We start from the raw sequence: 17,776 nt of genomic DNA on the forward strand, positions 1-17,776 counted from the left end.
AAAAAAAAAAAAGCAGTTGGCTGCCTCCAGGACAGATGTGCCAGGGCTGCACCAGTGCCACAGCTTACTGTAGCCAGTAGTGTGGCGTCCAGGACCTACAGGGTAAAGCTTCCAGCCCAGTTCCCGCTGATTTCTCTATGTCCTGTGACCAGGTCAAGGAAGCATTGAAACCAGTACTTTTTTGATAGGAAAACCATTGGAAGAAATAAGACTCACATCTTAATCTTGATTTTAGTGAGATTGTTGTTGTTATAAATCTTAGTTTTCTGCTTTAAACTAGGAGTGTTTAGAACAGAATTTTAAAGGAATATAAAATTTTGAATAAAGGTGATGGTAAAGGCCTAATTTTTGTTTGCTACAGCAGTACAAAGTGCATCTGAAACTGCTGAGACATCCTTCCCAACACTAACATGTATAAGGAAATCCTGCTCCTGTTAGGACAGCACATGGTTTCACTGTAGCTTTACAAAGTACAGCTCTCACTGGCTGGCTTGACTTGGCCACACTGTTTCAGTACCTGTGTGTGATGTGTGGGCCGTTAATTTTCTTTGTAAGTGTTCTGCTGGTGTTTCTTAGACCCCGCACCTCACATGCTCTCCTTCATGATTAGCCTCTGTAAATCCAAAGAGTCAGGCATGGGCCCTAGGAGGGATTTCCAAAAGAAAACATATGCTGGGCAGTGGTGGTGCACGCCTTTAATCCCAGCACTTGGGAGGCAGAGGCAGGCGGATTACTGAGTTCGAGGCCAGCCTGGTCTACAGAGTGAGTTCTAGGACAGCCAGGACTAAACAGAGAAACCCTGTCTTGAGACCCCTTGCCCCCCCAAAAACAAAACAAACAAACAAACAAAAAACCCCCACACATAAAGTAGACATCTCTGAATGCATGGCTTCTCAGTGTGAAAGAGAACACCCATACTGTGATCCCTCTAGGAGTCCAGTGGTGGAGTTTGAGTCCATTAAAGTGTGGTAGTAGAGGAAGGAGAAAAGGGGAAACCCTCATTCTTACAGTGAGCAAGTATGAGATAAGGGGGAAATACCTGCCACGGACTGGGGTTTCTTACAGGGTCCCTTGTTCTGCGGGACGATGGGTTCTGGCCAGGTGTGCACGGGATTCAGCTTTGACAAACAGACTAGACACGAGTGGTGTAAGGTCTCAGTGTATTTCTCAAAAAATGACATGAGGCTTTTACAATCATTGCAAAAGAGAGATGAAAAATCTAGCAGCTCAGTAGTCGAGGTACATCTGAGGCCATCTAAAACACACTAGGTCTGAAATAGTAGCCATCTCCTCTGGACTGGTGCAGCACCCCTGGGCTCCAAGCACACTCGGGCCGCATGGGCTGGGCCGGAGTCCCAGGGGGCTGCGGGTGCACGAGCCAGGAGGGTAGAGGTTTGAATCTCGAGTCCTCAATGCTGAATGCTCGAATCTTCAATGTTGAATGCTCGATCTCGAATGCTCAATTGCTTGAATCTCAACTGGTGCTGCGCCCCCCCAGGCCCAAGCGCTCTGGGCCTGGGGGGCTACAGACTGCATGGATCTAAGTCCTAGTCCACCTAAGCTCTGGTTCTAGTCTGAGTGCGAGCGAGTCCGAATGCTGAATGTAGACTCTAGAATGCTGAATGCTAAATGCTCTCTGCTGTCTCTCTTTCTGTAAGCTTTAATGCCCTACCCACAATGTTGGAGGCAATTAGTTTGGATGGCTTAACATTCCAAGCCAAGGTTTAACTAGGACGTTGGAACATTACTGAAGGTCAGAGAGCAATGTCCGAATTTTCTCTTACTAGATGTAAAGAAATGATATCTTGGTGAGCCCCTAGCACACAAGTATGAGGACATATCTGGGCTACCTCTGAGTTTGGGGTGCCAGGCGCAATGCAGAGGCAGGAGACTGACTTTCCTTGAAGTTTACGCCTCAAATACCGCCGTCACGCAAAGTGTGCATGGCAAATACCTAAAGTTTTCTGGTAATATTTCTCTTTGGATTTGATAAGACATTTTGTTTGTTATTTGAAATATGCTGTGCAAAGACAGATGTGTGCAGAGACATGTCTACAGAGTTAAATAAGCATTGCATAAGTCTTCAACATTAACTCTGCATATTCTTACCTGGTGCCTGGTTTTAGGATATGACCGCACGGGACCTGCTACAGCAGCGGTACACGCTCCCCAACGGCGACACTGCCTGGCGCTCCTCACCCCTTGTGAGTGCTGCTCGGGAAGGCAAGCTGGTCCTGTTGGATGGCATCCACCGTGTCAACGCTGGCACACTGGCTGTATTGCAAAGGTGTGCATCACAGACAGTCTCCATGACAACCAAACACTGAGTTTCCAGGTCCTGAGGAATTTACAGTTCTATATTCAAGTTGAAGAAAATATTACTAAGTTGTATACAATATTATTAACATTTGGTTATAAACACATGCCTATCAGACTCCAAGCTCCACCTCTGGCAGAATCTGCTGTGTAAGAGCTGAAGGATGAAAGCCTGCCAGCTGTGGTCCCAAGAGGCTTATGGACATAGACCAGTACGTGCAACAAGCCATGCAGTTGGAGTGTCTGTAATGTTATCTTAACTATACTGCCTAGATATCATCCCAGACTACACCGGAGCTGAGCTTGTTGGAATATACTTTTTATTATTTAAATTTTTGAGAGAAAGGATTGATTTAATATAAAATGTATATTTATTTGCTTATTGCACTCAGTTAACACAGACATGACCATTTCTGGAGTGATCATTTTCCTATTTTGAGCGAGAAACAGTTATCCACACATTTCAAAAACTCCAGCCTTTCAGAATTTAATGTCGGAAGATTCTCTGTCTAATTTCTGTGGAAAATCTTCACAGCCTGTGTCATTTCAGAGCTTACTGAATCTTTTCATTCCTTTTCTGTTACATGACTTTTTAATCTGACTTACTGGGAAGTGTCAAATAATTGAAATAAGCCATTTCTTCAACCAGCTAACCACAGTTTTTATCGCTGACAAGATGCAGACACTGAGTGGAATGAAAGACTCCAAATGTGTTGTATTAATCTTGATTCTGTCTGTGTGGGTTTAAAAATAGTAATCACAAAGTTTTGGTGATTTACCACATTTCATAGACTTATAATTTAATATTCTCTGCCAAACACATAAATGTGGATACAGAATAAGAAAAGACTCAGCCCTCTCTTGTTGGCTGTCTCTCAGATGTCTGACCAAGGACAAAAGAGCAGCCACAGCAGCAAGGAGCTGTGCTGTGCTAAACCAGAGGCTTCAGTGTCTGCCTCCGCCACCTGCAGGATGGAGCTTTAAAAATACTGTACCTGCTGGGCAGTGGTGGTGCACGCCTTTAATCCCAGCACTTGGGAGGCAGAGGCAGGCACATTTCTTAGTTTGAGGCCAGCCTGGCCTACAGAGTGAGTTCCAGGACAGCCAGGGCTATACAGAGAAACCCTGTGTCAAAATAAATAAATAATAATAATAAAAAAATACAGTGCCATCCCTACCAGTTCTTGAAATCATTGATCTAGGCCAGAGTTTTGAACATGGACATTTTAAAATGCTGCCTAGAAATCCTAACTTATAGTCAAGACTGAGAGCAATGTTGGTAAGCATCTATTTTTAATTACTTGCTCAATTTTTACACCAACTACGCGAGGTTGGCATTGTTGTCTTAATTATTTTTGCTTTAACTGTATAGTAAAATTTAGAGAGATGGAATGGTTCTCCCTTCTCTGATTGTTCAGCAAGTTGGACTTGAACCCAAGTCCTCCAGACTGCACTGCCTGTGCTCATAGATTCTGTATTAGTCTTTGCCCTCTGACCCTGGCAGACCTAGCAGTAGAGTCTTACATAGTATGGGAAGCTAGTTGCTTCAGGGCTGCCATGTGGAGGAGCAATGGAGGTATTTCAGAGACTTTTGATATCTTAAATCCTGAAATTCCAATAGTAGAAATATTTTAATAATACTTTCCATTCAAAAGTTGCATTGGATTCAGGAATGTGTGCTAACTGGCTTACACATGAATGGATGCCCCATGGTTGACCTTAGACACTCATTCAGCTGTTTCTTTTTGTCTCCCACCTCCTCCTTCCTTCCTTCATGTCTCTTCTCCTTCGTTCCCATCTCTGGCTTTTGGGACTGCTCCTCTGCAGAGTCCGGCATGTCTGCCTAGGGTAGTACATAGTGGCGCTGACTAAGTTACAGCCGTGAAAAGTACACCTAAGAAAACTGTTGGGCTTGCCCGCCAGCAGTGATAGGCATGGTGACATGTTGACTGAGTGATGCTGCCTCTCCTAACATCATCGATTAACTTGTTTCCCCCAACCCCTTTCCCATCAGACTGATCCATGACCGGGAGCTCAGCCTGTATGATGGATCTCGGCTACTGAGGGAAGACAGATACCTGTGCTTGAAGGAGAGGCTGCAGCTGACCGATGAGCAGCTACAGAGCAGGTCATTTGTAGGACATTATTATCAGTTTTTTTTTTAACATTTATTTATCGTCTGTGCATGGATGTGTAGGTATGCACACTACAGCTCACATACAGAAGCGAGACGACAACTTGAGGGAGTCTTCTGTCTTCTTCCTCCAGTTGGGTCTCAGGGATTAAACTCATCCTGAGGCTCAGCAGCAAGCGCCTTTACCCTTAGAGCTATCTGGCCAGCCCTTGAGTACATGATTCTTATTGTTAACTTACTGCCAAGTTGAAAGTAACATTCCTTATTTTTAGCTAAGCTAGAGCCAAACAAAACAATAGCTGAATGGCTTAGTTTGGTGTCTTGTGGATGGGATAGCCTGACATTTTCTAGAACCTGAGGTTTTATCCAAGCCCTATTCTCTTCTTAGCCTGCTTTCAAATAACTGTCTCAACTGTGTTAAGAAGGTAAGCCAGCTTTACTAGGAAGTCATGGGCATAACCATGGGTGTCCCTGAGGCATTGCTGACCCCCCGCCCCCAGCTTCCTTATAGCTCTTTCCCTAGATATAACAGTCAAATGCAATGGGTGAGGTTCAACTTGACTCTGTAGCAGGAAACAATGTGAAAACATTTACAAAACGTAAGTAGAAAAGCCTAGGGTTGGGAAAGTGGCTCAGAAGTTGAAGTACTGTCTACATAGGCTTGACTTAAGTCTGGATCCCAAAACCCATATAAAAAGCCAGGTACTGTGTATATAGGACTGTAACCCCAGCATGGGGCAGAAGTTTAACCAAGACGGGCAAATCTTTGAAACTAATTGGCTGACTAGCTTAGCCCAGTAGAAGAAGTTTCAGGTTCATTTAGAGACCTTGTCTCAAATGTAAAGGTAGAAGCTGGGGTGCAGATGTGCCAGGGACGTAGCTGTAGATAGACCTCTCTGAACTGGAAGCCAATCTTGTTTTTCATAGTGAGGTCAGAGGCAGTCAGGCCTACAACAAGATCTTGTGTCAAAAAATATAACAAAATAAAAAGGGAGCAAACATCTGAGGAAAGTTGGCTACCTCTGCTCTCACACATGCACCTGTACTAACAAGAACACACACACAGTACACAGCACAGGGACACATGTGTACCTGTACTAACAAGAACACATACACAGCACAGGGACACACGTGCACCTGTGCTAACAAGAATACACACACAGCACACAGCACAGGAACACACATGCACCTGTGCTAACAAGAATACACACACAGCACACAGCACAGGGACACACATGCACCTGTGCTAACAAGAATACACAAACAGCACAGGGACACACATGTACCTGTGCTAACGAGTACACAGAGAATACACAACATAGGCACACACATGTACCTGTACTAACAAGTACACACACACACACACACACAGTACACATCAGAAGCACAACCCTCCTATACCCCTAAATGAAAAATGATTAAATATATACAGTGTGTATATTCCCTACTATTGAATTTATTAATTTTGTTAATATCATAATGGTATTGTGATTATGAAAGGGAGCCTTGCACTTGCATGAGCTGCTTATTGAGATAGAAGGGGTAGATAAGCTTGTGAATGTGTCAGTAAAATAAGCATGCCAAATGGCAAAGGAATTGCTTGTGTGAGAAGAGTATAAACTGATACAGTCTTAACACTTGGAGAAGTCTGAATGAAGGGTGTGAATGTTTGTGTATAGGTCTTTATATTTGAAGAAAAATATTTTTCAACTGCATGTCACTCTTCTCTGATGTCGCCCACATGCCAGTACCTTCTGGTGGGTCTTCGCATATCTGAAGACTGGTACACTGTGGGAAGAGGAAGTAGTTACTATGATGACAAGTTCTTCCTCACGTACTCTGACCTGCAGTAGCCAAAGCTTTACCTTTCCCATCCTGAAAACAAGAAAAACCTTCCAAGCCAGTGAAATGTATTAACTATTGAATGCACATTTTATTTTTTACCTCGGAAATGAAATGTCAACTTCTTGTTATCTGGCTTATTCAAGAATAACAGTGGATTTCAGAACTGCTTTTTTGAGGTATACCTATTGTCTTAGTCAGGGTTTCTATTCCTGCACAAACATCGTGACCAAGAAGCAAGTTGGGGAGGAAAGGGTTTATTCAGCTTACTTCCACATGGCTGTTCATCACCAGAGGAAGTCAGGACTGGAACTCAAGCAAGTCAGGAAGCAGGAGCTGATGCAGAGGCCATGGAGAGATGTTTCTTACTGGCTTGCTTCTCCTGGCTTGCTCAGCCTGCTCTCTTATAGAACCCAAGACTTCCAGCCCAGGGATGGTACCACCCAAAAGGGGCCCCTACCCCCTTGATCACTAATTGAGAAAATGCCCCACGGCTGGACCTCATGGAGGCACTTCCCCAACTGAAGCTCCTTTCTGTGATAACTCCAGTCTGTGTCAAGTTGACACACAAAACTAGCCAGTACACCTATCAATCTGCTGGAGCTTGGAAGTGGCTCGATTTAGCATTTAGTTCATGCCTCTTTATGCACTCAGTGTACACTATTTGCATAGGAATCATAGGTCAGGGAAGAATACAGATTTTCAGAAGGATGAATCAAAACAATTGAGCAACAGCTCCTGAGTTTGCCTGGCAGTTTTCCTTAGGATGTTGGGAGTTCTGTATTTCCTCCAAATATCCCGGAAATGACAGCCCTTTTGGGGGGAAAGGGGAAGTACCTATGTTCTCTCTAACAGTCATACAAAGTTTTGCAAATAAAAGCACTCCCAGGAACAGAGTGGCCTTCAGTGTCGTGTGGTGGGTTTGGCTCGTGGTTTGGCTCGTGGTCGTCATTAGCCCTTCCTCCCCGTAAGTGCTCACCCTGCTCATCTTCATCCCCCAGCGTCATGCTGAGACAGTGGAGGGAGGCAATATCAATGCCTACTTTTCCTCCACAGACTTAGAAAAGAGTTCTAGTATTTCTTAAGCCAGATTATGAAAACACCATTCCTTCTTCCTAATTCCGTGACCACCTCTCATGTCCCTCTTTCCATTCTGAGAGGTTTTCACTCCTAATACCTAGCAGGCTCTTCTGATGTTTGCCTCACATCACCAAGCAACTTGCTTCCTAGGCATTCCTAAGAATAGAATGCAGTGTGGAGAATTACCTCTTGATCCTGCACATGAAGAGAGGGCACCAGCCTTGGTCCACTCTCTGCTCGATGCACATACTTTATCTCCATCCCTTTATTCTTTTGGCATTATTAGATTGTTTGAGAATTTTGTTGAACTTTAATTTTGTCAGGACAGTAGAGTGTACAGGTAGCACTGTAAGTAAGTACAGTGTGATGATACGCAAGCGGGAGCCTGTGATGTGAGGATGCTGAGGGGAAGTGGCCCTCTTCTGTGCACACATCACTTTCTCCCCAGTTGATTCTCTCTTGGTGAAATTTTGTCTCCTCAGGCACACCCTAATTCATGATGCTATGTTCTGTCAGCTTCATATTCCTTATGTAGTAAATTCTGGACTCTTAGGTTGTAGCTCCTGAGCCACCATAGACCTTCCCATGTCCCCTTTCTCTCTACATTTCCTTATGCAGATATAGGTTGAACCTTGTGGCCAGAACTTGTATCTTTTATGTTCTGTCATCCTTTTTTTGTTTTTTGTTTTTTTTGTTGTTGTTGTTGTTTTTTGGTTTTGTTTTTTTTTTAAGACAGGGTTTCTCTGTATAGCTCTGGCTGTCCTGGAACTCACTCTGTAGACCAGGTTGGCCTTGAACTCAGAAATCTGCCTGCCTCTGCCTCCCAAGTGCTGGGATTAAAGGCGTGCACCACCACTGCCTGGCTATCTGTCATCCTTTTGTTGTATCTTCATTAAATTTTCAGAAGCATGATTCTAACAATGATCCTTTCTTGTCCAAAATCCATCAACCTATTAAGGAACTGGAAAGATGGCTCTGCAGTTAACACATGCAATGTTTTTGCAGAGGGCCTGAGTTTGCTTGGCTCAGAACTATCTATAACTCCAGTTTTAGGGAATCTGATGTCTTCTTCTGGCCAGGCAGGACAATAAAATAAAATGAATTCATTAAAATATTTCTTGTCAGATCCAAAGGAATTTGGATTCAATTCTTGTGTATGAAAAATAAGACTTACTAACAACAAATGTTTGATGATTGTAGTTATAATTCTAAGGTTCTAAGATCTATTCAGGCTAGCAAAAGCTAAATGAAGGTATATGTCTAGCCTCTTTGTGTTTTCTGGCTTTATTATGACTCATTATCTAGCATGAGTTGATTCTTTATGTTGTCCATATCTACCTTGCCACTCAGGGCAGTAGTATGTAAAGTACAAGTTCCTGACCCAAGTTACCTGACCGTTAAACTAGATGACTGAAGGCCACAAAGCTTTTACTCTGTAGCATTTAAACAAATTCACTTTTTGTTTTTACTTATGCCTTATTTCCTTCTGGGAGATTAAAAAATAACCACAGAATTGACAAGGGATGTTTTGTTGTTTAAAAGGACAGATTTTGAAGGGATGGTCAGAGGTCGTGTCTCATTAAAGCTGCAAATGGAATAGCTCCTATAGTCTTGCACAAATAGCTAAATCTATCTATTAGGAACAGGGTTCTGAGAGCCATGTCTACCAGTGCAAGAGCAGAGCCTCCTAAGGGGTGACTGTAAGCTCCTGGCTTTGTTGAAGGCAGATGGTTTTCCAGCAAAGATCTAAGAGTATCTTTGCCTTTCAACCCAGTTCTGAAAATGCAGATTCCCATCTCTGCTTACAGATGAGAGCAGTTTTCATACTTGTGTTTGGAAAGATTTCTTTGGCTGTCAATAACAGAAGATTTCCAGCTGTTTTCATCAAGGATAATGGTGTCTTACATATGAAGGGCAAGGATGGAGTTGGCCGTTAGGAAATACATAGATTCTGGGACTTGACTCTTGTCAGGAATCTGTCTTCTGTCTTGCATGTATTTATTTCTAACATCACAATCCAAGGCTCATAGTAGACTATGTAGTGAATGCTTTATTTTTGATTGATGTGTTTACTTTCATGTGTGTTAGTGTATTGCCTACCTGTATAATCAACACCACATGAGTGCCTGGTGTCTACAGAGATCAGAAGAGGCCATAGATCCCCCGGAACTGGAGTTAGATGGTTGTGAAACACTATGTAGGTGCTGGAAATTAACACAGTCCTTCATATGAACAGTAAGTGTGTGTAACTGCTGGGCTGTCTCCAGCTCTAGTAAATGAGATAGATTTTAGATAGCCAAGGAAAAGTGATTGCTGACCATTTAGGCTATAAGTCTGTTCCCTAGGACTTCCTTGATGTACTTTAATAAAATGATACCTTGATAGCAGCATAGGGTTCCAGAATTAACAATGATGTCTGTGGGCTCCCAACCTTTCCAACTTCATGTCATGAACCCAGTTTCAAACTAATATCCCTCACTGATTACTAGTTCTAAGAGTCATAACCCTGGTCATGTCCAGATCCAGGGTTTACCTTTCCTCAGGCAGTCATATGCCTAACGACCTTTAGAAATGTTGAAGTTTTCTTGAATTGTCATACCGAGACATGACACATGCATGATCACAGTGATTAAAAATAGTGTGGTGGCCCCCGTATACCAACCACACCTATGTCTCTGCAGGACATACGGACCAGAACAGATCTACTTCCTGTAATGAAGTACTTCTTTAATGAAGTCCCTTTCGAAAAGCTTTTTGGAAAGAGGGAGTGCAAACTCTATTGTCTGTTCTTGCTGGAGTCTGATGCAGAAAGGCAATACAGGTTTGCATCCTGTACTTGAGTGTACTTAGATATGCCCTAGTAGTTTTTTATTTTTAGTTAATATTTTGTTTTTATTGGCTGTTATTGAATGTTGAAAATATTTCACAATCTCTCAGTCTTTATAAATTACTGATGGATCATAACATTTGCAGTTCTTAATAGAGTGCATTCTGCAGGTGGCCCTTAATCCTTGTTGTGTTAGAAGTGGATCCAGTATGAACATTCTCTCCGACCTTCCTAGAAGCTGCAGCATATTTTTAAAAATGGTTCATAAAAGAAATCAACAAATTTGAGTGAGGTCCCTGATTTTATGTGTTTGATTCCTAAACACAAGCCTTAAGGAAATTCTGATTTTTGAAACTAATCTAAACATTTTTCTGGTCAAGGAGCAGTGAGGTATAATTACTTTTCATCATGCATTCTGTTTGTCTGTTGATCCAGGGAATACAGCTTCTTGCATAGATGCATTCAAGACCAGGTTGAGACTAGCTTTTCAGCAGGAGAATATTTTTGGTTCTTATCCCTTACCACTAACTGTCCTTGTTTGATCATGGTGATTAGATGCAGCAGACCCACTTGCTTACCTGTTATTTATTTCCTTGCTTCAGTCAGTGCTCAGCTCCTGGATGGAATGCATTAGGAACATCTGTCTCCATGCCGTGCAGTCCTTATGTGGAAAGAATGGAACTTGTGGCCTGTGCTCACATCTGTGTAACTTGTCGGTTATGATGAGAGCATTGGTATTATGCCATAGAAGGCCAATTTTAAACTCCTATTGCAGCCCACAATGTATGTCGTTATAGAAACCTTCTGTATCAGTCTTTCAAGTTATTTAAATACATATACCAAGAGGTAGTATAGTTCCCTTCAAAAGACTGGGGCTTATTGAAGTCTTGCTTCACTAGGAAGAGCTTTGTTTAGGTATAATTGATCTGTGGCACTGCATATTTATCATATCCTATTTGATTATTTTTGTATATGCTTATGACTTCATTGCCACAACCAAGACAATGAGCAGATTTATATTTCCTGACACACCTTTGTACTCTTGTGATGGTGGCCCTCACCGTCCTCTTCTGGTCATTATGTATAGCTTGTTTTGTTTTGTTTATAGTCAGAATCACACAGCATAGTATGCACTCCATTTTGCTAGCTTTTCTACTCAGTTCATTTGAAATTATCCATGCTGCAATGGTTTATGTTCATCCCATCCTATCCCATCCTGTCCCATCCCATCCCATCCCATCCCATCCCATCTTATTTTATTTTATTTTATTTTGATTATGATTATTTTTTGTTTTTGAGACAGGGTTTCTCTGTGTAGCCTTGGCTGTCCTGGAACTCACTCTGTAGACCAGGCTGGCCTTGAACTCAGAAATCTGCCTGCCTCTGCCTCCAGAGTGCTGGGAACAATGCATGTGCTACACCAGCTTGCTTCATTCCATTTTATAATGAAGAACATTATAAAATTTTAAATTCTCAAACTTAACTTGTACCCACAAACATATTAAACCCCAATAGTCTTCAAATAGTTAAAAAATACATTTCTAGCTACTAACATCTTTAATCCTTAGGAAATGACTCATGTTTATCTGAAGGAAAAGCTACAGCTTGAATTCACCTGGTTTTTGTTATCATTGTTAAATTTTAACACAGTTAGAGCTCATCTCGATTTTATATATCTCCAGTCTTTATGTATTTGTCATGAAGAAGCAGCACTGCAGTCCCTCAGCCTCAGGACTACCCCAAGGGTTTGGATTCACAGTCGATTCTACTCTCATTTGTAGACTTAGGAGACTTAGGATCGGGAAATGACTCCATGTATAACTCTTTGCATACTAGGAAGCCTTCAGGAGACCCTAGAAGATGAAAAGGTCCTTCTCATCCTGTTAGTCAATGGTTTGGTGGCTGCTTTTATCATCAGCAGGGACCTTTCTGCCCAGCACTTAAGCTGCATCTGCATGGGTCCCCTTAGGTTGGCAGCACTCTCCCTGCAGCGCTTGTAAGAAGCACTAGTAAAAAGCAAGCTGTGGACTGTGTAGGTTCCAGGCCAGGACCATCCCCCATGTCTACACTCACCCCCCACCCCCAGCTTCCCTTGGTTCAGTTGCCCTGCTGCTAACCCCATAGCTTAGCCATGCTCTTGTGGAGTTAGCCTCCTGCTCCTTGGTTTGAGAATATCCCCTAGTGCTGGAGAGATGGCTCACTCCCAAAAATAGAAGAGAATACTCATCAGGCTTCCCCTTTGGCTTGTCTGTTGGATTTTAACTTTTATTCCTAATTTGCTGTCCCTCCACATTTAAGTGAGGAACTGCATTTGCAGCTTTAATTTCCTGCAGCCAAACCATGCTCTATGCCCTACCTTCTGCCCAGCCCCAGCTAGCAGTCAGAAGGTCAGGGGTGAATCTGGCATCTGTAACTAAACCCCAGGAAGTCATCTGTAGTTAGCAATCACCTTAGCTGAAGGAGAACTGTAGTAACTTGCCTTTTTTAAGGATCCTACATGAACTGTCTGCAGTAGTATGAATGCCCAGCAACTCTGAGAGACTCCTGGGGACATGAAGGCCCAGTCTGTGTTGTATTCCTTCTCGGCTTTCCCAGAACTTCTTTTGATACATCATTCTAGACTCTTCTAGAACACACACACACACACACACACACACACACACACACACACACACACGTAGTATGTCTTCTTTTTTTAAAAGTTCAGTGAAGTGAAATATCTATGAACTTCTAATAATTCACTCAATCTTACATCTTTAGAATGGTAATTTCCAAAGTTGCTTTTCCCCCGCCTTACAAATAATAATATGACCTCAAAATTTTATGCAGTCAGGACTTAGAGCTGCCCACTGTCTAGTTGCATTTTGTCTCCTCAGAACTCATCAAAGTTCTTCTGACTTCACACCTGCCCACCTCGCGATGTCCCAGCCTCCTTCTCCTGTAACTCTGCTTCCGCAGTTGCCAGTGGTACAATGCCAGTTTCAGAGCTGCGTTTCTGTTTTCCTCAAATCCTTAGCAAGCACCTGAACTTTTAGCTATTTTCTCTCAGCAAGAACTATATTACCCTCTAAAAAATGTTTTGCTACTGGTCATTCTTAGTAGGATTGATTAAAAACAAAACCCAACAGTACCAGCTACCTGGCTGGACCATAATACGGAGACCTTATTTTTCTGGCTTCTCCCAGACACTCAGGTACTTCACCACCCAGGAGAAGTATCATCCTTTCCCTCCTCTGTGTCCTGGGATATTGACATGCTTCCACAGATTTCCTAGCAGAGATTTGTTAAACCAATTTTAAAATTTTAACATGTTTGTATCAATGACAAATGCCTTCAGCTTTCTTTACCTTTTTAATTTCTAAATACTCTCTTGCTGACCTAATTATAAGTTTAATGTGACCCCATATGCCTGACTTAAATGACTATATTTTAAAATATTTCCCCACCCCAAATGATGCATGTTAGTTTCTCTGATTGATACAGAGAGGGCTCCTTACAAAGCAGATTTTGAAAAGGCTTTAAGTGACTATATAAACAAGGAGGATCTATGAAATGAATATAAACTTGCTGTGGTTGCATTTCAAGAGATTCTGGAGCAGTCATTGTGGGAGGGCTAGGATTTCATGAGCACATACTGCACACTTAGCAGCAATTATTTCAGTCTCTTACTCTTGAAATCTTAGGACTTTTTTTTCCAAAGTCCATTCTTTGGGTAACAACGTTGACATTATTAATAGAATGAGAGTTTTATTGCTACGCTCCATGCCTCATGTCCCAGTCTCCACTGTGGACAGTTATGTTTTGTTTTTCTCCTTCTTTCCTTCAGGTCCATTTTTCCTATCCACCCCTCCTTCAGAATCATTGCATTGGCAGAGCCCCCAGTTGTTGGAAGCACAACACAGCAATGGCTGGGACCAGAATTCTTAACCATGTTCTTTTTCCATCACATGAAGCCACTTGTAAAAAGTGAAGAAATCCAAGTGATAAAGGAGACGGTAAGAGGGAGGCCTGCTCTGGGCTGGGCCATGACTGCTCTCATGAAGCTGCCTGATCCCTGCAGACTGTAACCCTAGTGCTACCTAGTAGTCCCTGCAGCTCCGTAGTTTCTGTGAGAGCCATGGTTTCAATGTAACCAAGCATTCCACCATAACCAAGCATTGCGTTTAGCTCTCTGGAGCTCTGGAAGTATACTGTTTAGTGGGGTTGCACAGCCTGTGTTAGATAAAACATTTTAAAACTCAGTTTCTCCACATACATCAAATAGCCACTTGAGACTCATTTAGCTAATGAATTAGGTAGCACAGAAAAAAGCACATTTTTTCTAACATCATAAAAAGTTGTTTGACTGTGATATTCTGTACTACTGCTAATTAACATTTTACATAAGTGAGACTATTGCTTAAAATACTGGAATTATTGTTTGATTTGGGGGTCTATGTGAGCAGTTATGAATGGAGGCGTAGTCTTTAAGGCTCAACACTTTAGTTCTAAATGCCAGATTTTTACTATATATTGGCTTCCAGAGCTCAGGTAGATTAGTCATGGTTTCTTCATCTGAAAATGAGAGTAATTTTATGCTCTACAGTACGGGATTTAATTTTAAAATAAGAAATGTAAGGTATGCATGAAATAGGATTAGGATTTTTTAAATTCTAGTTACTTAAATGGCTAAAGAAACTTGGAATCAGTATACTTTCAAAATGATTACATGATGCCACCAATATCTTTCTTACTCTTTTAAATTAAAAATATTAATATTATTGCTTAAGTAGAAATTATTTACATTTATTAAAATTATTTATTTGCATTAATTTTTTATAATTGAAAGAAATATATGTTATTTATGCAAATACTCTTCAGAGTTCATTGAGTTGAACATGGTCATACTGGATTTGAACTCTTGGCAAAAGTTCTGCCTTAGCCTCCCAAGTGTCATTAGGCACCATTACCAGCAACTATGTGCTTCAGAAGTCTTTGAGAAAGATCTTTAACATTCATTTTGTACACAGGAATCCTTTTGGGCCACCTAGTAACTGGATGTAGGCATATAATATATGCATTAAATTACACCAAAATTAAATGACTTATATGAATTAATATTCTACTGTGCAAGTTTGATTTCAGTAAGAAAATCCCTAACTTGGCTCTGAAGAATCATATTGAAGCTTACAAAGCAGGAGCTGTATTCACGGTGTGCTGGATGGCAGCTTCCTGTCTGTGGCCCAACTGCATGCAGAGAAGGGTGGCTTGGTTGATTTGCCTGGCTGTTTCAAAGAATGCCAGGCCTCAGGTGTTTGCTGAGAAAATGAAGTGGTAACTTCATGACTTCAATGTGAGACTCAGAGACTATCAGATAGTCCCAATACTCAGAGACTATCTCAAAACACTCTTCTGGCATTATTTGCTGAATGTTCTTATTTCTTTCTACTTTTCCTTACTTCCCTTATAAAATAGGTTCCAAATGTACCCCAGGAAGCACTGGAGAAATTGCTGTCAGTCACTCACAAACTCAGAGAGACCCAGGATCCCACAGTAAGTCTGGCTCTCTCTGTTCCTTTTCTGTTGCTGACCTGCTCGCCTTCAGCTGCTGCGCTTGGCCCATATGCTGCGCTTGGCCCTGAGCATAGTATAACCCTGCTACCATTGCCTTGAGCGCCGTAACCCTTCCTGACTCAGCCATGGAGGATGACTACCTTCAGAGAAATCAGGTCCTGCAGCTCTGCTCTATCCATCCATCCTATTTGCTGAGGAGCACCTTCTATTCTTAAGCTGTTGCCTAGGCCTTAATCTTTAGCTTCTAATTTATCTTTGCTGACAGACTGTTTACATTTCTATTTCAGGAAAAAGACAATTTTGCTCTATATAAAATTAGTTAATTGTGTGTGTGCATATAGGGATCAAAGGATAGCTGATAGGAATCATTTCTCTCCTCCCACCATGTGGGTTCCAGGGATTCTCTCAGAGTTATCAGGCTTGGGAGCAGGCACCTTTACCCACTGAGCCATCTTGCTTACCCAAGGGCAATAATTCTGTCTTTGTTTTTATCTGTAAAATAGGGCACGTATCTCATGAGACAGGTAAGTGATTAAACATAAACACATATGATTTAAAAATTTGCTTAGTAGTTGCTTAATGAATAGTAGTTTCTTTGTTGAAGTGAATACTTTAGGTTCATTATAAATTCAACATATAGAACTATCTCTTAAATAACTATCTTTAACTCTGTTCAAGTTCCTGATTTAATCTGCTGAATTGCCTAAATTCGGAGCCTTGATATCTCCTGGTCTGTGTCTTTCTGATATGGTCACTTATTCTGAAAGCAGGTCTCTCCAGTGACCATGAGGTTAATCTGCTGTTATCTGCAGTCAGCAATTGTCCTTGTCCCAGACTTTCACAAAGTTTGTCCTGGGGTATTACTTCCTCTTTATTGACCCTTCACCAGTAACTCTGTGAAGCATGACTTTCTGCTAGTTTTCTGCTAAAGCTTGACAATTTGCCATTGCTATTTTAACAAATTGTGTCTTGATAAAGAAATTTTTGGTCTGGACAAAAGATTTTGAAATCAGCTACAATGGAAGTGTCAACAAAGCTGGCTGCCTAGGAAGCTCCCAGGAGAATTACCACTTAGTTCCTTCTCCTTTAGGGAGACTGCTACAGCATTCCTCAATCTGTGGTCTCCTTGTGCAAGCCTTCCTCAGTGTTCCCATCACCTCTGCTGTGTCTGGGTTGAGTTTTCTTCTGCCTCCTTACAGAGAGATGCATGAGATTGCATTTGGAGTCACCAAACTAATCCAAGAGAATGTCCTTTTTAAAAAATTCTTAATCTCATCTCCAAAGACATCTTTTCCATAAAAAGTAACATTCCTAAGCTCCCACGGTAAGAGATCAGGTGGGGGAGAGCCAGTTACCACCGTTCTCCTCCTAATTACCTTTGGGACCTCACCTCATTTGTCCCCATTACTCTTTCCAGCTTTGTTACTTTCTTAGCTGTTGCTAAGAAATTGTTTTAAAATTTATTCTTAGGTTATTTCTTATCCAACCACAGTGTATTTAGATTTGTACCCACCTCACTGCCCTCTCCTACTCTCCCTGTACCCCAGTCCCCATCCCAACTTCACGTCATTGTCACTAAAGTTTTCCTCCTCTCCCCCTCCCCTCTATAACCCACTGCCTCCAGTTAATGCTGCCCACGTGCATATGGCTTTAGGGCGCCACCCACTGGAGCATGGGCAACCTACCCTGGGCTCCACCATTGAAGAAAAGATTTCATCTCTCTCTCAAGGGGCTGCCAGTTGCCAACAGCTCCTCGGCTGGGGTGACTCTTCATGTTGGAGTGTTGCTGACAGCCACAGCCCCTGTGACTTCTGGGATGCAGTGGCCCTTCATACCCAGAGGGCGTTGTTTTGCTGCAAACTTCATCTATTTCTGCCTCTTGGAATCTTACTGTCTTCTCTTTTACAGCACTCCCTGAGCCTTGGCCAGCGAGACAGAGACAGAGAGACAGAGAGAGAGAGAGACAGAGCGAGCAAGCGTGCGTGTGTGTGTGTGTGTGTGTGTGTGTGTGTGTGTGTGTGTGT

General features: G+C 42.1%; 1 protein-coding gene across 1 annotated transcript in view; it reads left to right on the plus strand.

Moving 5' to 3' along the window:
* The window catches only part of Vwa8 (von Willebrand factor A domain containing 8), a 349,402-nt gene that overhangs the window by 137,106 nt on the left and 194,520 nt on the right, over positions 1-17,776 (plus strand). The window contains exons 13-16 of the mRNA XM_031362757.1: positions 2,127-2,287; positions 4,331-4,444; positions 14,026-14,194; positions 15,654-15,731. Coding sequence (XP_031218617.1) covers positions 2,127-2,287; positions 4,331-4,444; positions 14,026-14,194; positions 15,654-15,731 — 522 coding nt within the window. The remainder of the gene's footprint in view (positions 1-2,126; positions 2,288-4,330; positions 4,445-14,025; positions 14,195-15,653; positions 15,732-17,776) is intronic.

Source organism: Mastomys coucha, unplaced genomic scaffold (genome assembly GCF_008632895.1).
Source record: "Mastomys coucha isolate ucsf_1 unplaced genomic scaffold, UCSF_Mcou_1 pScaffold9, whole genome shotgun sequence".
In the NCBI taxonomy this organism is placed as follows: Eukaryota; Metazoa; Chordata; class Mammalia; order Rodentia; family Muridae; genus Mastomys; species Mastomys coucha.